General features: G+C 36.5%; 1 protein-coding gene across 8 annotated transcripts in view; it reads right to left on the reverse strand.

The window, feature by feature from the left end:
- The window catches only part of LIN54 (lin-54 DREAM MuvB core complex component), an 82,136-nt gene that overhangs the window by 5,188 nt on the left and 53,526 nt on the right, over positions 1-23,422 (reverse strand). For 5 of the 8 annotated variants that reach the window (XM_047091736.1, XM_047091729.1, XM_047091730.1 and 2 more), the window contains 9 exons: positions 21,675-21,891; positions 16,740-16,813; positions 16,398-16,595; positions 15,174-15,265; positions 14,363-14,434; positions 13,047-13,149; positions 12,757-12,894; positions 8,088-8,290; positions 746-6,380 (listed from right to left, as the gene is read on the reverse strand). In XM_047091736.1, the coding sequence (XP_046947692.1) occupies positions 6,179-6,380; positions 8,088-8,290; positions 12,757-12,894; positions 13,047-13,149; positions 14,363-14,434; positions 15,174-15,265; positions 16,398-16,595; positions 16,740-16,813; positions 21,675-21,891 (1,299 nt within the window). In that variant the 3' untranslated portion in view covers positions 746-6,178. Of the gene's footprint in view, positions 1-745; positions 6,381-8,087; positions 8,291-12,756; positions 12,895-13,046; positions 13,150-14,362; positions 14,435-15,173; positions 15,266-16,397; positions 16,596-16,739; positions 16,814-21,674; positions 21,892-23,422 lie in introns of those variants that run through there. The other 3 variants (XM_047091732.1, XM_047091731.1, XM_047091733.1) reach the window with 2 other exon arrangements.

Raw genomic sequence — 23,422 nt, forward strand, 5'->3', positions numbered from 1 at the left:
CAGGGCCTGAACCCATGAACTGTAAGATCGTGACCTGAGCTGAAGTCCGACCCTTAACTGACTGAACCACCCAGGCACCCCTCCTTCACTGCCTTTAACAGTTAATTGCTCTTGCCTTAGTGAAAGTATTTCTTTTTTTTTTTTTTAATTTTTTTTTTAACGTTTTATTTATTTTTGAGACAGAGAGAGACAGAGCATGAATGGGGGAGGGTCAGAGAGAGGGAGACACAGAATCTGAAACAGGCTCCAGGCTCTGAGCCATCAGCCCAGAGCCCGACGCGGGGCTCGAACTCACGGACCACGAGATCGTGACCTGAGCCGAAGTCGGACGCTTAACTGACTGAGCCACCCAGGCGCCCCTTAGTGAAAGTATTTCAAGTCTGGTATCAAGTTTACTTAACATGATATGCTTTATGGCGAATTTTTAAAATAAGTTATTCATATTTGATGAGGGTAATTTACTTTATAATTTCCACTTAGCACCTTTGTCCTTTTTTCGTCAGAGAAAAACATTCTCTTTAGAAATTTATCCTTCCTATGTTTCAACACATAGAGCAGGAACAACTGGATATCCACATGCAAAAGTATTAACTCTAAATGGGTCAAAGACCTAAATGTAATAGGTAAAAATATAAAACTCTTAGAAGAAAAGAGAGCAAATGTTTGAGACTTAGATTAGGCAATAGTTTCTTAAATATGACACCAAAAACATGAACAACAAAAAATAAATTGGACTTCACCAAAAAAACTACAAAAAAACTTTTACTTAGGAGGACACTGTCAAGAGACAACCCACAGAATGGGAGAAAATTTTTACTACTCACACATCTGATAAAGGACTTGTATCTAGGATATACAAAGAACTCCTATAACTCAATAATGAAGGACAAATAACCCAGTTTGAAAAATGGGTAAAGAATGTAAATAGACACTCTTCAGAGGAGATAATACAAATGGCCTATAAAAACATGAATATGTGCCCAACATCATAAACCATCTGGGAAATGCAAATCAAAACCACACTGAGGTATCACTTTACACCCACTAGGATGGTTATAGTAAGAAAGTTAATAGCAAGTGTTGACAAGAATGTGGAGAAATTGAAACCCTCTTACACTGTTGGTGGGAATGTGGATGCTTTGGAAAACAGCTTGGCAGCTCTTCAAAAGGTTGAACAGAGTTACCATATCACCTAGCAGTTCTACTGACAGGCATATATATAACATATCCAAGAGAAATAAAAACATGTTCATGTAAAGATTTTTACACAAATTTCATATTATTATAGCTACAAAGTGAAAAAACCGAAATGTCCAACTGATGGATAAGTAAAAATGTGTTGTATCCATACAATGGGTAACATAGTAAGTATATATTATGCTTTATGACAAACTGCCAGAACTCTTTTTGTGAGATAACTTCACCACTCTGCATTCCAATCAGGAAATGTATGAAACTTCCAGTTCCTCTCCTTTCTTCCCAGTACTTGGTATAGCCAGGGTTTAGTTTTGAATTAGCCATTCTAATAGGTGTGCAGTAATATTTCACTGTGGCTTTCATTTCCATTTTCCTAATGGCTAATGATGCTGAGCATCTTTTCATAGGATTATTTGCCATCCACATAATCTTAGGTGAAAGGTCTGTTGAAGTCTTTTGCCCCTCTTTTGGAAGGTTGGTTTTTTTTATTGAGTGTTAATTATATATTCTGGATAGAAGTGCATTATCTAATGTGTTTTGCAAATATTTTCTGCCAGTCTGTGGCTTTTCTTATTGTGTTTTGAAGGGCAGACATTAATTTTGAAAAATGCATTTTATCAGTTTTTATCTTTTAGGGATACTTCTTAGTTTCATATCTAAGAAAACGTTGCCTAACCCAAAGCCACAGATTTTTCTTCTCATGTTATCTTCCAGGTATTTGGTCGCTTTAGGTTTTTCATTTTTAGGTTATGATCCATTTTCAGTTCATTCTGGTCTTTGGTAGAAGCTGAGATTCATATTTTACATATGGATATCTCAGCAGTGTTTGTTAAAAAGATTATTGTTCCCTGAATTACCTTTGAGCCTTTGTAAGAAATTGACCACATATATATGGGTCTACTTCTGGGCTCTGTTCTGTTCCATTGATCCATTGGTCTAACATTTCACCAGTACCACAGTGACCTGATGAGCCTTATATGAGCCTTGAAGTCAAGTAGGAGTTTCACCTTTGTTCGTTATTCAGAAATGTTTGGCTCTTCTAATTGTACCTTTCTCTATATATTCTTTAATCAGCTTGTTGACTTTTTACAAAGATTCCTGCTGGGATTTTGGCTGGAGCTTTGGGGAATCTAAAGATCAATTTGGAGAGAAGTGATATCTTCATAGTATCGAATGTTCCAATTCACAAACATGGTAGATCTCTCCTTTTTTAAGGTCTTCTCTGATTTTATCAATGTTTTCTACACTTCACCTACAGATCTTGTATATATCTGTTACATTTCACATTTTGTGGTGCTACTATGCTAATTGTAAAAATTTGTTTCTAAATGTTCGTTGCTACTATGTAAAAATACAATTTTACATATTGACTTTGCTTAAACTCACTTTTTCTAGCTTTTTTTCTTTAAAGATTACTGACTTTTGTATATAGGCAGTCACGTTGACCAGTAGATACTGTCTTATTTCCAATCTGTGCTCCCCTGCTTACTATACAGTAACCTCCAATACAATGTCGTAGGAGTGTCTTGTTCCTAGTCTAGCAGGGGAAACATTCAGTCTTCACCATTCATATGATATTAGCTGTAGGCTTTTTAGTAAATGGTCTTTTCAGGTTGAGAATCCTTTCTCTTCCTGGTGTGCTGAAGAGTGTGTGTGTGTGTGTGTGCGCGCGTGCACATTTCAGTCATAAGTGGGTCTTGAATTTTGTCATAATTTTTCTGTACCTTTTAACTTTTTTGGAAAAATATTTGAGCTATAATATACATATTGTAATATTAACCCTTTTAAAGTTCAGTAGTTTTTAGTATATTCAAAAGGTTCTCTGCAACTTTTACGATCATAGAGTTTTACTTCTTTTTTATATCCATGCAGTGAGTTACATTATTTTTGAATGTTGTCAACTTTTTATTCCGGAGATAAACCCAACCTGGTCATGATGCATTCTTTTTATCTATTGCTAGACTTCATTTGATAATATAATCAGGGAGTTAAATGTCTCTGTCCTTATAGTAAATATTACCCTGAATATATTTTCTTAATGCTTTTGAGAAAAAAAAATGCCCTAAATGCTTTCATAAAACTATTTAAAAATTATAATTAAAAAGCCCTTATACCTTTCATTTTATAAAGTCATTTGGATCATAAAAACCTCACATTTGGTCTATAGATAATGACAAAATCTGCATTAAGGAAACACACACACACACACACACACACAGCCCTAAGTAATTGACACAGTAGAAAATAACTCCAAAAGTAAAGGCTTTCTATAGCTGATTGGCTTCCTTCTCCTTTGGGTTGCTGCTACGGAATTTCTACAGAAAATGCTGAAAAAGGATGCAACATGATGGTAGAGATCCTAGTTTGAAGCTGCGTTTACATAACAAGTATTCTCTTAGCTGTTTGTTACAGAACAATAAAAGTGGAAAACTTTTCTAAAGATTTTTTTTATTCACATTTGACATAAGATTTAGAAAATGTTAGTTGTCTGAATCCAAGAACTGGGAAGCTAAAGCAGTAGTCGCTGCTCTGCTTGTTTTATTACCTGCAACATTAAGGTTTTGTTTCCCAGATAAGACCTACAGGTTGCTTTTTGTTCTTGAAAGAAAAGGAAACTGAGAAAGGTGCTCACCATAAAAACATCAAACATTAAAAAAGAAAGAAAAACATCAAAAAAGAAAGGAAAGAGTAGACTGAGTTTCTGCCCTTACACAGTGGAAAAAAGGCCTATTTTCATTTCAAAGCAATTTTGGGTTAATGATAATTGGGCAAAATTATACTTATTATTTGTGTGCTTTCAGAAGTAATGTCAAATTTACTTAAAATCAGATATTTTAAGTTTCTTTTCTGGTACATTAAATGGTTAAAAGTGGTGTTCTTAAAGAAAAAAAACAAACTTTTTTTTTTTACAGAATAGTATAAATGTTTATTTTCTGTATGATTTACTTTGCTGTCCTGTTTTTACAATATAGAAAAGTGTATTCTTCGAATAGCTCTAGTAAATATAAATTTAATCTTTCTACTTTGGGATGTAAATAGAGCTAAAAAAATTATATACCCAACCCTCCCCAAATAGTCTTTTAAAATTGTTGAATTAATGTGGATATTAATCTTGTTCAGCAATTTGATGCAAATGCCTAAATACAAAAAGTTGCTTAGTAAGTACTACACAGGAAGGAAAGTCTTAATACTTTAGATAGCTTCTTGAAAATCAGAAAAACTAGTAGCATTTGATTGCACCTTCAAGTTTTTACAAGCAAAACATTCTCAAGCAATGCCGTCATACATAATCTACAATTGTAATCCAAATTTCACAAACATTTTCTGCACACTGTATATAAATACACATCACAAAGGTGCAATTAGAATTAAACACAGAATATGTACAAAATGAACAAAGTTTAGGTTTAGACCAAAAAGGTATTGTAATCTTTTGAAAAATAACTTGATTAGATATTTTATCCTCTTACACTAATTTACATTTATACAAATTTTAATTAAACATACTAGATTGAGGTGCTAAGAATGTTTGCACTATCTACATTTAAAGTTACTGCACTATAATTTTATAAATCCAAATTTCAAAAGGAAGATACTTCAATGAATAACGGAATCTTCTTTTGGATTACTTAATTTCTATTGCCTATATCTTGCATGTTCATATGAACATATATACAAACTTAATACATACAACTATAGATTCCTTGTAGGAAATGTAATAATCATATACTAATAATTACTGAGGATTAAGGTACCTAACAAAATGCCTGAATTCAACATGGTTTTTCTTGTCATAAAATCCAGAGTCCTCGTACAGGCTCTTAAATTCATAAAGCTCTTGAGTTTTGAATTTGTGAAAATGATTTAGGTTATTTTAGTAATAAGAAAACACTCATACCTTCAGCTTATCAAATCACTGGCTAAAAATAATGCCATTTTAAGCTTCCCTTATAAAAAGAAGTCCCACTATAATTTTGAAAGCTTTGTTAGGAGGCCCTTTCAGTAAATCAAATAAGACTCCTACACTGGATTGAGACCTCTTAGTTCAAAAGTCTATAAAGAGAATTGTATAGATGAAAAGTCTTTCCCTCAATTCATTTATTAGAGCTTCAATGTTCTTTATTTCTCCAAGTCAAATTTTATACCTGATGATTATGTAAGTTTCTGTACTATCACTACATAATAAATTCTATTCATATGCACCTCTCACTTTTAATAGTACCCAGTAATCACTTTGACAATTTATTAATATCATTTCAAATACACAGCACCTCCTTCAAAGAAAATGGAAACATCCCAGAGCATTTCTTAGTCACTCTTTCTTAGAGAAACCTTGCCTATCAAGAACTACTGCCTGTCCCTTAACAGTTTTTCTTAAAAAACAACTTCTTAATTTTAAAAGTATGCCTATGGATTCCTTCCCCTTCTGACATTCCCAAAGTGACAACACGATATTATTCCAGAATCTGTGCTAAAAAGTTTTTTCTTAAAAAGGTAGTGCTTTTCTAAACACAAAAATGTCATTTGAATATGTTTCATAAGAATTTGTTTATGTAGACATTCTATCTGCTTAGGTCTAGTGCCAAAGAATGACTGGGTAATACCAATGGTTCTCTGGCTTTTTCTACTGGAGCAAAGTCCTACAACGCCATACATTATAAATTATATTAATTTATAAATGTCCTTTGTCAACAGCATCAGATGGATAGAACATCTAATTCTTAAGAAACCCATGCAAATTAAAAATCTATATAATACAATAAAGAAAAACTCAATTTAGAAGGGGCATAAACAGATTTAACTAAGATTTAAAATGTATTAATTTCCTCATTTAAAATTTCTTCTTTCAATATTATAACTTCAGGTCACACAAGGACTGAATTAACAGTACAATCATTGTTAAATTATCTTCCAGAAAATCAAGTGTCCCTGGACCTTCAATTTTCTGTACAGTTCCATTTATCAGTCTTTTGTGCAAGAGTTAGCAATTCATGGCACAAGGGTCACTTTTTGCTTTGCCTGCAGAATTGATGACGCTCATCAAACATCGTCCGAATTCCTCCAGTATCATCCGTTCGGCTGCTGCCTTTGATTTTCCCTTCTTGTCTGCCTGCTCTGCCTGGGCAAGAAGGCAATTACATGTGGCTTCCGCTACTTCCTTAGTTACAAATGTAAATGGCAATCTGAAATGATTTTTTGAGAGAGAAAGAGAGACGATGATGGTGTTGAATAACAACAAAAGTGGATGGCATTACTTCACATGAATATCTGTTAACATGTTCATGACTCACCAACACACTGAACATTACAATTTGTGCAGTGAGCACAAGCACAGCCCAAAGAGCTTTAAAAAGTTAGACCTGTTTTATTATTGCATATAAGAAAATATAATTTTACATAAAATACATGTCTTATTACCTACACAAGGTTATCTGGTTAACTAAAAGATGTTAACTCTGTATGTCAACTGGATAATTCTGTAACAAATTCTCCTAATTCGTGAATTAGTTTTCAGAGTGCATTCTTTGTTTTATTTATTGCTGTTTCTTCACAGCCTAGAACACTGCCTGACACATAGAAACACTCCATGAATATTTGTTCAATGAATGAATAAAATTGAGCACTGCAAGCAGTATCTCCTGGACAACACTAAAAATAAAGTACTTTCCCAGAGTCCCATATATTGTTCACAAAGCAAAAAGCACACCAAAATTTTGCATTTTTCCATCATGACAAACAAAACAGTGGGGAAACCAAATGCTGTTCTCTACATGGAGTTTCATTCATAAAGACCTCAACTATTAAGTATTAAATAAGAGCAATCCATCCTGAGGCTTGCTATATGTAGCCTCGTCTTAAAGCCTTCAGAGACAAATCAGGCAACCAAACGTAACCACGACACTAATGTTACCAACGACACTGACAGAAGGAAACTGCAAAACAAATGAAGTCTGAAATTCAGACCTACTGTGACAAGAGAGTAATTGAGGGTTTGGGCTGCTGTACAGTTGTATAAAAATCTTTAAAATGTAAAACACTTTAAATTAGAAAATATTATACTATTACAATAACGTTAATATTGTATAGTTAGTAACACTGTATAATAGTTCTTCAGAATTGCTATCTGAAATATTTTGTACAAAAAGAAGCATTTCTGTAAGCATTGGAGCCTATTTCAACTTAGGCATTTTACATAATATACCATCTGGAAGGCTCATTGCATTTAATAATTCTGCAAGCTAACCTCTACTAAACCCTCTGATACAAATCCACACCAGGAAGCTGTGCGGCATCGGACCCTGCCAAACACTGGGACAGTGATGCTTTATTCTTTGTGGCCACTTGGTAAGGATGATGGGAAGGACAAGAGAACCGAGACCCTAGAGAGGGGGAGTGCTTGTTGAATTCATAAACTACTGCGTAGCACACACAGTATTTAAACTCAGCTCGGCCGAACTTTAAAGCTCGAGCTTTCCTACTCCAGAGTTTAGCAGTCCAGTGAAACAAGGTGCCCAAGTAGGATGGGGAAAAGTGCTACATGGGCACGGAAAAGGCAACAGAAGGTAAGGATGTGCAAAAGTGTGAATGATACTGCTACCAGGAACAGGTGTAAAAATTCAGTTTTCTTAGGGATTTGTCAAATTACATCACTACCTCATCTTAGTGGAGAGAAATCAAATTAAGCACAAAGCATGTTAGAAGTGTGTACTATATCTCACAGTGGTTTTCCTATTACCTTCAAAATCCTTTACAAGTAACTAGAGATAGAAAATGCAAAAAGAGGTTTGCAACAAGGCAAAGCATGAACTTAGCCTTGTCCAAAAAGAAGAAACTTTACCAGAAATAATACTGATGTTATACTATAAAAAGACATTAAAATACTGACTTACTTTCCTCCTCCACTATTCAAAGCCGGTGTTGGCCTAGTAAGCAAGTCCGAAATTTGAGAAGATAACTTAGTTTTCGCTGCCGTCTGTTGCTGTACCCTTACTTCAGCTGCGTCTGCCAAGTGCATCAGTGTCTTTCGTTCTGGGCTTTCTTCAAAATTCTTACAGCCAACACATTTGCATATTGAGGAACACATTATTTTTGCCTAAAAGATTTACAAAAGAAAAGCTTCCAAATCAAACCCAAAAAGCATTACTCTTAAGTAGACTCTAATCAAATCAACAGACAACAGAACTAACTGCTCAAATGACATAAGATACAATGGAAACCTCTCTTCCTGACACTCAATGGGCTACCTACACGTGGACAGGTCAAATATTTAAGTCCGAGAGTGGCTACACAGTGTTTGTTTTTGAGTGCTTCCACATCATTTCTTCCCCCACTAAAGGTTTTCCTCCTGATATGATTAACGTGTGTTCTTTATAAAGAATATGAATGATACAATATTAAAAAAATACCAGTTATCCGGAATCCATCCACCTCAACATGTTGATCATTTTCCACTTATGCAAACACAATTATCACATGAAAGGAATTTCATAGATGCTATTTTTATTATGGATAATCTCCATAATCTCCCTCTGTGAATCCCCTTCTCCAGCTTCCCCAAATCCTTCCATAGTCCATATTAAACCAGTGTGCCCTTGTATGTAAAAATGTGTAAAACATATATATTTATGAAAAACACAGCCCTTATGTACATATACCTATCTTAAGTAACAAATACACGTCTTTTTTTTAGTTCATTTTACAAAATCATATGCCCCACTTTCTGCATCTTCCGTTTCTCACACTACGCCTCATGGAATCCCTCCCCCCAAGTCATCTAGCATAGGCTGGATTCATTCTATTTAATGGCTGAGTATTAATCCCTGGTATAGATGTGCCACCTTTTATTTGGGCATTCACTTGCCTGTTGCTGAGCATTTATTTTGTTACCAGTTCTTGAGTACTACAAATAATGCATAAAAGATTATTTTATATATATATATATATATATATATATATATATACACACACACACACACATACATATATATGCTTTTATTTCTATGAGCTACATTTCTAGAATTGGGCTCACTGGCCAAAGGGTATGTGTATTTTAATAGATGTGGGCAGACTGTCTTTACAAAAGGCTGTAACACCTCACATCTCATCAGCAATGTATAAAAGAAGGCTTTCCCACATTCCCTCCAACAGTGTATATTCTAGCTCTTTTTAATATTTAGCAATCTGGGGGAAAGAGGTGAAGTGAGATCTCACTGTTCCGTCATTGACATTTCCCAAGCCTAGTAAATTTGAGTATCTTTTGTTGGATGCAGTTTCTTCAGTGAACCCATGTCAATTTAAAGAAACATACCAACTGCCCTTTCTCTCTACAGCACCTAGCAAGACAAACAAATCGTATGATGACGAACACATTTAACCCTGCTCCTTTCTTACAATACACAAATAAATTCTCTTTACCAAGGGAACAAAATGGATATACATTCTGGGTTAATGGAGTTAAGCTACACTTAATAAGTATCTAATGATGAAGAGATAAAATCCCTGATATCAAGGGTGAAAAAGACACACCAATAACGATAATTTGGATTAAGTATGAAGAACCATAAGAAAGGTACTAATAATCTAACAGGAACTCAGGAAGAAGAAATTAGAATGACAGAGTATCCGTTTAGCTTTGCTGATTCAACTTCCCTTGTGGTCAAAAACAAGGAGAGGAAAAAAGGTTACAAGGCACAGCCATTTAAAAAATGTGGACGCTCACACCTCCACTCAACAAGCCTTGAAAGCTGAGTGAAAGGAACAGGCATGTGTTATCCAGATGCAGACTAACTGGACCAAAAAAGCCAATTCAGTTCAAAAGACCAACAAATGAACACACAAACTGTCAGACAATATCACAACCAATTCACAAGGGGCCAATCAGCCACTGCTAGTCCTAGATTAGTGCATTCCAGTTCTTCCATTTCTTGGTCTTTGAGAGTGACAAGTTAGTTATTAGACACTATGTGTGTCCTGAAAGTCAAGGATTTTTATAACTGGGCAGCTTTCTCTCTTTTAGTATACTTCAACCAGCTTTTCTATTTCTATAAATTCTCTCTCTATATATAAATATATAATTGTTAGTTCTTGTATGTTTATCATATGCCTAGCATGTACAGACCGTTCAATGCCATATGCATGGAAGGGCTTCTTTGCCCTTCTGACCCAGCTTTACATCAATTTCCATTTTGTCTCTTTTTGTGGACTTGGTTTGATAATAAGAATATGCTATTCTTACATTTTTTAAATATCCATGACAAATTTTGTATGACATGGTTTATGAACAGATGCCACCTATTTCATCATGTGTTCAAATAAAGGAGTCCAGGGGCACCTGGGTGGCTCAGTTGGTTGAGCATCCAACTTTGGCTCAGGTCTGATCTCACATTCTGTGAGTTCAAGCCCCACGTCGGGCTCTGTGCTGACAGCTCAGAGCCTGGAGCCTGCTTCAGAGTCTGCGTCTCCCTCTCTCTCTGCCCCACCCCTGCTTGCTCTCTGTCTCTCAAAAATGAATAAACTTAAAAAAAATTTTTTTTAATTCAAATAAAAATTCAGGATAAAAAAGGATAAAAAACTGACTTGTTGGACTCTAAAACATTATTTAAGACACTTTCAAAATACTCTTAATTATACACAATTTTCATTCATTTTTACTTTAGGACCAACAAGAGGTTACCTTACTATACTTCTTAGAAGGAGTATTTGACTTCTTTTTTTTTAATTTTTTTTTTTTTCTCAACGTTTATTTATTTTTGGGACAGAGAGAGACAGAGCATGAACGGGCGAGGGGCAGAGAGAGAGGGAGACACAGAATCGGAAACAGGCTCCAGGCTCTGAGCCAGCAGCCCAGAGCCTGACGCGGGGCTCGAACTCCCGGACCGCGAGATCGTGACCTGGCTGAAGTCGGACGCTTAACCGACTGCGCCACCCAGGCGCCCCAGGAGTATTTGACTTCTAACACAGGTGAATTACGAATTCATTACATAGGGAATACAGCACACATAATCTTTACTGTGACACATTTTGAATGGGAAGGGGCACGGAATGGCAGGCACACACTCCTAAAGCAGAGCAACCTTATGAGGGGAGAATGCCGTCCTTGGTACTGCTTTACCAAGTACAACGCCAGGGCTTCTGCCAAAACAAAAAATAAGGTATCCTTCTGAATATGAAATCTGAAAGTATGAAAATCTAATAGATGAGAAGAGCCAGCTAACTGTAGGGATGACTCAATTCCAAAGATTGTCAGTGAAGAGTTTCAGGTACACCAAAAAAGCAAATACACTAACACAGGGTTCATCTTGGGCATGAATAGATTATTCTATTTAAGCTTTGAAAATAAAAACAATGTTTATTTGAAAATAAAAACAATGTAGTTATACAGTACTTCGTCTATAGCAAGAAGGGGATGATTTAAATAGCATTTAAAAATAAAATAAATAGCACCTGTCAAAGATGCCTGACTAATCATGGTCAGCAGCAAAAATGGATGCAATCACTTCACAATGACCAATAACCTCAACCAGCAATATTTCATGTTTCTTTCCTATTTTTATGCTCAGAAAGCAAACTTCGTAACATAATTCAGTTTTCCAAAGAGCACTGTTCTTCAACAAGGCACTATAGGCATGTTGGGCAAGATAAATCTTCACTTTCAGGACTGCCCCTGGAATGCAGACTATTTTGTAACCACATATATTTTCAAAAGCCCAGGGGGGACAGTTGGTAGCACTACTCTTCCATTAAAGACAACTGCTAGTTTCCAAACCACTTTGATGTTATTTAAAAAAAAATTTATTTATTTTTTTTTAATGTTTATTTATTTTTGAGAGAGAGAGACACACACACAAAGTTTGAGTGAGGGAGGTGCAGGGAGAGAGGGAGACACAATCTGAAGCAGGCTCCAGGCTCTGAGCTGTCAGCACAGAGTCCGATGTGGGGCTCAAGCTCACAGACCGGACCGTGAGATCATGACCTGAGCTGAAGTTGGACGCCCAACCAACTGAGGCACTCAGGCACCCCCAGAAAGTTTTTTTTTTTTAATGTTTACTTATTTTTGAGAGAGAGAGAGAGAGCAAGCAGGGAAGGGGCTGAGAGAGAGGAAGACACAGAACCCGAAGCAGGCTCCAGGCTCTGAGCTGTCAGCACAGAGCCCAATGCGAGGCTCGAACTTACGAACCATGAGATCATGACCTGAGTTCAAGTCAGACACCCAACCGACTGGGCCACCCAGGCGCCCCCTGATGTTATTTTTACTAAAAATCAATAAATTGTTGCTCTGATTTACACACTTCCAGGTATAATGATCAAGAAGTTATGAACTGGTAATCAGGTAATGAGTCCCAAAGCCATAATGACAAGACCAAGGTATTGTTCCTCTGAAGCCCTGCTTGGGAGGCCAGAAGGTCTTCCTCAAACTAGGGCCCTTGCAACAACTGTGCATATTTTCAAACTGCGATAGCAGAATAATTTCCCAATTTGTAAGTAAATTTTTACAATATACCCTTTCTAAAGTTATTTTCAAAAAAATGGTTAGATTATGTTCCCCAACCAGCATCTCACCTCATAGCATTCACAGTAGTTTTTAAGACATCCTGATCGTTTGCAATTACATCCTTTGCTGTGACGTCGATCTGATTCTCCCTCCTTTCCCTTCCCTATCTTAGGTTTAAAAGCTTCTGGATTTCTGTCAAGGCATGCCTATTAAAACAGATCAAATATCAACTGAAGCTCAATCACATTAGATTAAATACAGCAAAAGGAATTAATTTTCATTGTAAAGGAAACAAGTTCTACAAAAATCAGGTGAAACTGGAAATTTCTGTCAGTTAAATAAAATAAAAAGTAATCACCTTTATTGCTTTTTGCCTTTCATTTTCATGTTCCAAATTATTATAACAATTAGTACAGTTGCAGTTGTTGCAAAATTCACCATTTGCAAAGCAATCACAATATCTGGAATACAAAAATCAGTGCAAGTCACATAAAAAAGTCATTGGTTATTTTTTTTTTTATTATTGTTTATTTATTTTGAGAGAGCAAGCAAGAGTAGGGAGAGGGGCAGAGAGAGAGAGGGAGAGGAAAAAAAATCCCAAGCAGGCTCCATGCTGTCAGCACAGAGCCCAACACAGGGCTCAAACCCATGAACTGTGAGATTGTGTCCTGAGTCAAAATCAAGAGTCGGACATTTAACCGAATGAGCCATTCAGGCATCCCAGAAAAATCATTGTTAAAATACATAAAACTAGAAATTATCTGATTAAAAGCATTATATATGCAGAGCCACCTACTTACAGAGTTTATTTTTACTGACTGTCAACCACGTTGATCAGCCTCAAAATTAAAGTCACTGGCTCCTAGAATTTTGGTTTAGAAACTTAGTTCCAGTAGTAACTGCTGTCAACACAACAGCTACGTGATTTTATGTGAACCCAAAGTAAGTTATTTCAAAATTATTAAAGAGGAAACACATGAGCTATATTCCAGTAGTGCAATCTGCTTACTTGAACTACAGTTATGCTTCTTGGGATTTTAAACCACTTACATGACCAGTGCTTTTCACTTAAGTGTTTCATGTCAGATCTATTGGTTCAGACCTAATATGCAAATTAATCATCCAACAAATTCTTTTTAAATGTTTATTTTTTTTTATTTTTGAGAGAGAGTGTGTGCGAGCAGGGGAGGGGCAGAAAGAGAGGGAGACAGAATCCACACTGACAGCAGAGAGCCTGATGTGGGGTTCGAACTCATGAACTGTATGATCACGACCTGAGCCGAAGTCAGATGCTTAACTCATTGAGCCACCCAGGTGCCCCAATCCAACAATTTTTAAAGCTACTCAGAGTATCACCTCACTTAGGAGACCAAATATAAAGGTCATAAGTATAATCAAATTTATTATTATTAACAAAAGAGACTATGTCTGTCTCATGCTGCTGTGTCCCTATATTCCTACTCCAGTGCCTCATCTATGGTAAAGACTATAAAATAACTTCTGAATGTATGAAACAGTATTTTTACACTGTCATAAGTGCTCATGCACTTGCACGTTTATTTAAATTACTTGGACTTATGAAACTGGTTTGTTAAGAATTTTTATTTAACTCCATTTACTTTTAAAAGTATTTTCAGTTATATCCAATGAAGAAATAGTAGCAAAAAGACTTACAATTTCAAACACAGCGATTTTGTACAATTACAGGGCTTCCTGGGCCGACTGGCAGACTCTGATGGTATTATGCTATACAGATACAAAAAAAAAGATACAGATTTTAATCAATTAAAGATAACTATTGCAAATTGGAAATGTCTCTGCAAATTCCTCCTAACAAATGCACCCATCTCTAATAATCCATCTCTATGTTGTCCCTTCACATCAAATTCAAAAGCAAGTTGTACAGTCAAGACAGGGAATTTTTAAGAAGGAGGTTATGAATAGCTTCTAAAGAACACTCAACAAAAAAACTCTCCTTCTGAGAGAACTAGAGCTGAAATCTGCTCAAAACTTTTGGGATTCAATTATAAAAGCAATGAGGGGAAAGGGGTATACGGGGTTGGAAGTGGAGAGAGGTGGACTGGTCCCATGCAATTAACTAAGCACCGCTTCTAAACCAATATTACAAAGGAAGCAATTCACAGATTAAAAAACAGATTAATAACAACAACAAAAAAGGAAAGGACCTAACATAAACAATTTGAAAACTAGTTAATATCATTTTTAAAAACATATTCAGGATGAGAGAGAGAAAAGAAAGAGACAGAGAATATGTGGCAAAACTGATGAATCTAAGCAAAAGACATTTGGGAATTCTCTCCTCCTGTAACTTTTCTGTTTAAAGCATCTCAAATAAAAAGTTCTATAGAGGTGTGCTCACATGGCTTTGAGGAAAAAATATCTTATGATGTTTTAAAATACATATATTTAATGTTGCATTTAACCTGATCCAACAACTTCACTTACATATTTTCAAAAGACTCACCCATTGAATGGAAGCCTTGCCTGGGTCTGGATACCAGGTGTTCCGGTGAAGTTTGAGTTGCTTGCTATAGACACATATGAAGACTGCTGTAGCTACATAGAAAGAAAGGTAGTTTTAGACCATATTTACAAAAATGCACAATACTCTCAGATATAATGATCAATAAGGAACACAAATTCATCCACTAAAACAGGAAAAACAGTATGGAGAATTTCATACACACTACTTCATGGAGCTCTTCTAAAGGCCCAAACTAATACCAGAGGTGAAAACAACGTGAACATTTTAAAGTACTACATGGTACAAATACAAGAAACTTTTCATAGAGGAGTAAGCATATCAGGATTAAGAAATTCTGGATGAATGACTCAAAAATATTAAGTATTAATTTGTATTGGCTAGAAAAACGCAAGTGTCTACTTGTAAATAAAATAGGCACTATACTGATCATTCATCACATTATAAGTTATAGGGAATGAGAAGTTACATGAGCAATAAGTTTCTATTTTACATTGATTTCTATACAAGAAAAGAGATGCTGGAGACAAAAATACTAGACATTCATTTTCTAATCAGTGGTCACATTAGCATACTCCATAGTACATTTCATTAAAGTACACAGGTTTCTTTTCTCTCTCTTATAATCTGTGTAGATCAACTCAACAGCTTAGAACATGGTGCTAATTTGCTGGATTCTTACGTGAAAAAGAAAACTTCTATCTGCTTTAGAAGCAGCACTCCTAACCCTCACCAGCCAGTTAGATAATACATGGTTTTAACTCTAAAGATGACCAGATGAGAGTATCTGGAGAGGTCACTAAAGATGAGTCACCTAGAAATGTATCTCACGGTCTACTTTCCAGGAGCAAGTCAGTGGCATCCTACTCATATGTGAGGAAGAGCTGGATCACAGTGGCAATGTTCTCTAAAGGCACTTGGACTCCACCAACTTCAATTTCAATTTCTCTTCGATCTACATAGTCTTGCCCTCTTTCCAAGCTGCTCTCAGTCCCTAAGTGACTTGCATATGTGACTTGTGCCATTTCTAAACGCTAGAGATACATAAATAAATTCAGAAGTTTTTGTTAGCATCTTAAGATTTTAGAAAGAGCCATTTTCATACTGAGTAAGATGTTTTTGAGTAGTTTCAGAATGTGATAGGACTGCACATCTTAGACCAAATCATCCTTTCTGAAATGCGACGACTCCATTTTTTTCTCATACCTGAGTAACATACTGAGCTGGAAGCACTGCGTAGCCCACATTCCCTGTCCCCGGAGCCGGGGCCAGCACAGTGCCTGGTGGCAGGTTAGTGAGGTTTGGCTGGATCTGTGGCAGTGGTGTGGCAGGCATGATAAGCCGCTGCTGTGGCTGGCTGGTGGTAACTATTTGTGAAGTGGGATTGATCGGTTTGGGAACAACCTTAAAAAAAGAGGAATTTACAGAAGTAAATTTGACAGCCTCTCCATTCAGCATATATCTCTTGTACGTGAATCTTAACTTTCAATTGTAAAACTGAATTGTCTGTTTGGGAGAGACTGGGAAAACAAGTTCTGTGACACTCACCTGTTTGACAGTCTGGGCGGAGACAAGAGGAACTGACATCCGCACGGGAGTGGTATTAACAACCACTGGCTTTGCTTTTGAGAAAAAGGGGAGGAAGGACAATTTATTTTCAGAAAATAGTGCTTGAAACATTTAAGATACTTAGTTCTCTCAAGATATCCTGATAAAAGAGCTTAAAGAATTTCATTTATTTCCTGTCTAGAGCACTCTTTAATCAAGATAGTTACCCTTTTCAAAATTCCTTAGCCCATCTACCAAGGACGGTATATCTCAGGGAGCTCCAGTCTATCCGCCTGCTAAGGGAATGTTCGTCATTCAAGACAGTCTACTGAAAATATTTCAATCTCTACTCAGGTGATTCAAACATTCCCTAGTAAAGCCAGTGAGATGAAATGTTGTATAAATTTTAAAAAACTGCCATTCAGGAGCTTGAGTCACAATGCTGTTCTGTATTCTAATTGCCATGTTTGTACCGAAACCAGAGAAGATATCATTTTTATAGTATAATACATTATTTACAGAGTACCTACTAAAAGGCAGCACAGCATGAAGGTTAAGAAGATGGTCTCTTAAGTCATAACACCCTTGGGGGTTCAAATCCCAATTCTGCTGCTTTCTAACTCTCTTTGCCTGTACTCCATCTACAACATGGGGATAGTACCTCCGTTACAGAGTATAAAGATTAAATATGTTAATCTATGAACATTTATTAGAACAGTGTCCAACAAACAGTAAGTGCTCAATAAATGTTAGTTGCTCAATAAATGTGATTATTGTTATTACAACCAACATTACTCTATAAATGGCATTGTAGACAGTGTTCCGGGGAAACTAAAGTATAAAGACACTTGCTCAAAGAGGTTACACTCCAGTAGAGCAGATGAGACATATACCAAATAAAATAAACATGAGTAAAAAGGAGAAAGTGCTGCAGAGTCCGAGGGAGACAGAATGTATGTCTGACTGGCAGAGGATATGGAATACTGAAAGAATGCATGACAGGCATTGTGTCTGAGGTGGGTCGTGATCAATGGTCAGGTTGCAGAGAGGGCACACAAATTGGAGCAGGACATTCCATGAAGAGGTAGAAGCAGAGCAGTGGAGGCCTGATGCTGGGAAGCAGCGAAGCATTTCACAAAATGTTAGTGAACAGACCAGTCTGGTTGGAACCTAGGATTAAAGTAGGCAAGCACGGGTCTTTAACGTTAGAGTAGAAATCTACATATTTAATCTGCATTCTTAATTCAGTAGGCGATGAGAAGTTTCTGAGGATTTTGAAGTACAGAAATATTACTTGGAATAGCACAAAAAGAAACTGTATTTGGCCACAGTGTATAAAACAGAATGGAGTTCCACAAAACAAGGAAAGTTAGAAGAGTGCACAAACTGAGGGTCTACTTGGGATGACACAGCTGGGGACGGACAGGAGAGAGCAACTGCAAAAGAGAAGGTGAAAGTGAAAGGAACCACCCAAGAGAGGGCAGAAATTGCACGTTATTAGGGAAGAAAATGTAAGTCAGTGTGAAGCTTCCAAGTGGCCAGAAAAAGGACAGCAACCAGATGGAAAACCTCAAGGGTGAGATGATTTGAAGGGAAGATGAACCCTGACATAGAGACAAACTATGATGAAATGGACGAGAGAGGCTGGCACTAGACCTGTATGTTTGGACGAAAAGAAGTACAACCTTTCAAATTGCTTACTGCCATTTCCACAGTCTAAAAAAGGGATTGAAGAAGATAGGAAGGATAGCCCGTTAGGTTTTATTTATGCAAAAAGGCCTAGAGCCTGGTCTGAAAGAGAGAGCTGGAGATAATGGGATCTAACAACAAAAGAAAAAGAACACACTTCCTTAGATAAAAAGGCTGGGAGGGCTGATGGCTGAAGACAGAAGGCTGAGAGTCCCGGAAGAACATTAGACAGTTCTCTGACCTAAAGAGAGCAGGCCCCTGCAAGCAAGGGGACAAAGGGAAAGGGTAGGGTAAGTGGGGACCTCCAGAAAGTGTTTGATCAGTGGTGATGAATGCATCTCTCTCAATACACTAAAAACCACTACACTGTATGCTTAACAAGGGTGGATGCTATAGTCAACACAAATTCTATCTCAATAAAGTTGTCATACAAAAAGAGTACATGACCATGAATTATAGAAGCAGTGACATCGGATACCTAATTTGAACTTACTTCCTGTTCTGAGTCTCTTCAGTTACTTCAGTTTTATTTGGTTAAGTTATACTAACCACTACAGACTGATCTCAGCAGTACTAAAAAGAATTAAAGGAAATTATAAGACTGAATTCCTGCTTGGAACACAGAAGAACAGACTCCCTACTCCACTTGTTCCTTGGAGAAGAGATGCTGGCCATTGTTCCATGGACACATACAGCAGTGATTCTGAAGTGACTCCAACAACCAAAGAAGGTAAGAATTTCCTGCTGGTCTCTGAAACAAAGGGAAGGAGCGTGTGGCCTGCCTTCAGTCACATCAAATGACAGATGCAAATGATTTTTATTTGGATAATAAAGAAAGGGTTAACTGTCTCCGTGTGTGTGTGTGTGTGTGTGTGTGTGCGCGCGCGTGTGCATGCACCCGCGTGCGAGCACACACACGCACACAGAACTAGAACATTTGGAAACTCTAGGTTTACGTTAGCTTTGCATCTGCATGCTGAGTTTTCACTAAAACCTGGGAAATGAAGACAATAAAAAATGAAATGGCCAGAAAAGAGAACATTACAAATTACCTAGGGAAAGGGGAACATATTAATGTTATATAACTACATCACCAGTCTCTATTTCTCCTCCCCCTCAACTTTTGAGCACAGTCCCACATTACTATTACTGCCATTTTCATAGAAACTGGAATAATCTTTTCTTTTTTAGTCTTTAACAGAAATTCTGAACAATCTTGTTAGAATAGCCTCATTCCAACTTTTAGAAACCATACGTGCAAGTGTTTAAGGCTTTTTAATTTCTTAAATTGACTTTCACCAAGATGGTAGATTACATTCTAAAGAGATTAACCATGAAGTCTTCTGGATCTTTCTAGTGTGTGGCCTGCTATCCAACCAGCAGTTAACATGGTAGAACCTTTGAATACTGGCTTTGGTGGGAAATGTACAAGATGACCCTAACCCCCATTGGCATAAGGAAATCCCTCACTGGAAATTAAGCCCTTATAAAGACATATTAGTACATTCATGAACGAGAGCAACTAGTTTTCATGTATCTCTAATAAAAATTATAAATTTAATTCATTATTCCTGCAAAATAATATATATTATATATACCTAGGTCTCTTATGGGATAGGAGAACAAAAAAAGAAAAATATGGGTGGACATAAGGGAAATTGCATGGGTGGTTGTGTATGTGAGCAGGCCCGAAAAGGGTATATACAGGAATAACTGAAGGAGCTGGAAAGGTAAAGGGGAGGGCAGGGAGGGAAAGTTGAAGGTACAAGGCAAAAAAAGAAAGAAGCAGAGAAATAGAAAAAGGTGTGTGTGGGGAGGCGGGGTGGGTTTTCAGGAGGCAAAGAGCCTAAGTAGAGAGAGGCAGAAAGGTAGATAAAAACTTAGAAAAGGAAGTACCAGTAATTAGAATTATGCAGTATCCAACCTATTCATGTACTCTTCCTGGATCTTTAGCTTCTTTTCTACTTATACCAAAGGCTTATTATTGACTGAAATTAGTGTTAACATCACATTGGAAATGGATCTCAGCATATAGTACACATACAAACACACACATAAAATATAACAACTGTATCTCACGATTGCTTCATATCGTTGGGATTATCCAGGTACACTGGACTTGCAGCACCTCTTTTAGTACCCTGCTAAGTTTAAGTACTGAGAGAATATAAAACTTGACTCCCTTAGTCAGCAATATGTGTCATTTTCCTTTCATTAAGAATACTGTAATAAAAGATTTTCTTCTAAAATCAGCTTAAAGAGGGATTAGAAAATAAAACTACTTGATAGGTCTAACTTTAATAGAATACAAACTAAAATACTGTTTCCTTCACATATCCTCTATTTTCTCCCATCAGTAATTTAAAAAATAGATAGGATTTTTCTTCCACAGTTTCCCTTAGTGAACTAGCTATCGGCAATATGTTGCTCCAACCCTCTGATCCCTTAATCAAAATGAAAAAAGAAACAAGTGATCTTTAATTCTGCTATTTACATCCAGTAAATAATAAGTCATTTACTTGCCATCAACTGCTTTGTGACATTGAAGGGATACGCAGCAGTCTTCCAAGACCAAAAATCAGGCCCTAAATCATAAACTGTCCTGAGCCTTTCATACCATTCAATTTTTAACAAGTAGATAAATATGGAGAGAGGTTCTGTGTGTGAGTCTATGTATAGGTATCGGGTGGTAGGAAGGGTTAAACACAAACAGAAAATGGAAGGACTACAAACAGGCATATCCTCCAAAAGTACAACTGAGCAAAATAACAGAACATTGTAAGTACTTTTTATTAGCAACTACAGATTCAAAGTAAGTAAAGGATGAAAGTGGTGCAAAGTTCTTATTTATCATTTATACCTTGCCTACTAGTCATTTCAATTGACCCAAACCCTATCAAACAGCTTCACAGTTTAGAAAACAAGATAAATAATTTGGTTTCATCTAAATTTGTCCCACTAACGTAGACGGTAGGCTTACAAACCAGCAACATAATGGCTACGCACAAACTGATAAATAATTCTGATTGTCTGGTAGTATAGTACACTGTGTACCAACTTCTAGCAGAGTGAAATACTATATTTATATACAACTATGATTCTATTTTGCGGCTTTCTGCAACAGTTGCTGAACTCATACTGTCGGCTGAAATGCCATACTTAATCAGGCTTTCAGTGAGAAAAGGACCAATGTTCTTTAATAATGTTCAAAGAATTAATGACTGTTTTTAAAAAATGGTTACTAACCTTGCTGGAGAGGTTGAGTGTTTGTACTGGGATTCTGACTAACTGGCTGGGTGGAGCTACTGGCTGTTGTGGCAGTAACAAGTCGGACATAATGAAACTTGCTTCCAGGCACTTGAATCTGCTGGACATTGGGAGCAGTTGCCAGAGGAATAATTGTCTTAAACTGTGATGTGCTCACGCCTCCAACAGTGATGGTCTGCACAGCTGATTTCACTGCCTATTAAACAATACAACACGGCTATCGTTAATCTGGGATTTAACTTGCCTACTCTTTTAAACTTATGACAATTGCTCAGGTAAAAAAGTATGTTCCTGTATTTCATCAAAAGCTGTTGAAAGGAACAACCTGTTCAAAGAGAAATGGAAAGAATAGTAATGAATACAGGAGTGAAACCAAAATCGGCGAGTTCTACCTTCCATCTCTAGTAGTTACTTCCTTGAGAATCCAGGTCAGGTGACTTGCTATGAAGAAATCATTACTTAAATTACAAGAACTTACTCAGTTTTGTTAATATTTATAAGAAAAGAATTATTTTAAACCCCAAGAATTTAGCTTCATATTCAACATCGAGAAAAGAGGATGCAGACACTTGGCTTTATTTATTGCTACCCACCAAATTAACTATGACAAATTTCATTTTCACATGTTCTAAAGAAGAAACCCAAAAGAAAAGCCCATCTTATACCCTCATTAAGTCCAGTCAATTCAACTGTATCTGCAGATACAAATGTAGCCACTAACATATGGGTAAGGGGTCAAATTCAGTCTAAAACTACCCCAGTTTTGGTTGTCTAACAAAACTAATTTTGGGAGATTCAAACTTGAGTCAATATAATCATTTTAATCCTTTCCTTCATTCTGATAAACAGCAATGTGACTTCCCAAAAAGCTAAATGAAACATCAGAGGCAGAACAGAATAAAAGTCTCTCAAGATGTCTTCAGTTGGTGTTTAATCAACATACAACAGACTGTCCTATAAAGGTCTAGGCCAGATTCTCAACCAGTTCTATCGTGTTATTTTATAATTATATCCCCACCTATTTGTCAAAGAGCCCTCATGCTAAAAGACCATTCACTGATGTTGGAAATCTATATTATGCGGATAATAATTTATGAAAGAATAATTCTTAAGAATTTGAACATTTTCATAAAAGCCTAGAAAAGAGAGAGAGAGAGAGAGAGAGAGAGAGAGAGAGAGAGAGAGATGGAGGAATTCATTTAGCATGGAAACTCTACAGGCAATAGTCAAAGGAGATTACTTCATAAAACGAGTCACACATTATCACTGGGCAGCAGTACCACAAAGCAGATCTAAAATAAAGATAAGAGACAAGAGCCACAACCGTCATTTGGTTAAATGAAAATATAAAGCTTAAGAAAAGGGATAAAATGTGTACATATGGAAGCTACTGAAAAATCAAGCAAGCACGAGACAAGTATGTACAATGATGCAAGAGACACGTATCAGCTCAAAATGGGAAAAAAAAATACTATCTTAAGGTGCCTCAAGCATAGATTTATTAGATACTTAATATGAATAAAGAATAGTGCTTTTAATACTCTAAGATGAGCTGTTTTAAATCTAGCAGCCATATTATGGGCTAGGTATAGTGTAGCCCAGGACAGAGCCTAGTTTGGGTACATTTGCATAGCATGCCTTTTTCCAACTCTTTCAACGTTTCTGCATCCTAAGCTTCAAGCTACAACTCTTACAAGATGTATAGAATTGGGTCTTCAAAACAAAAA

The sequence above is a fragment of the Lynx rufus genome, unplaced genomic scaffold, assembly GCF_022079265.1.
Source record: "Lynx rufus isolate CCGP_SWC_20201006 ecotype Redwood Valley unplaced genomic scaffold, mLynRuf1.p SCAF_3, whole genome shotgun sequence".
Classification (NCBI taxonomy): domain Eukaryota; kingdom Metazoa; phylum Chordata; class Mammalia; order Carnivora; family Felidae; genus Lynx; species Lynx rufus.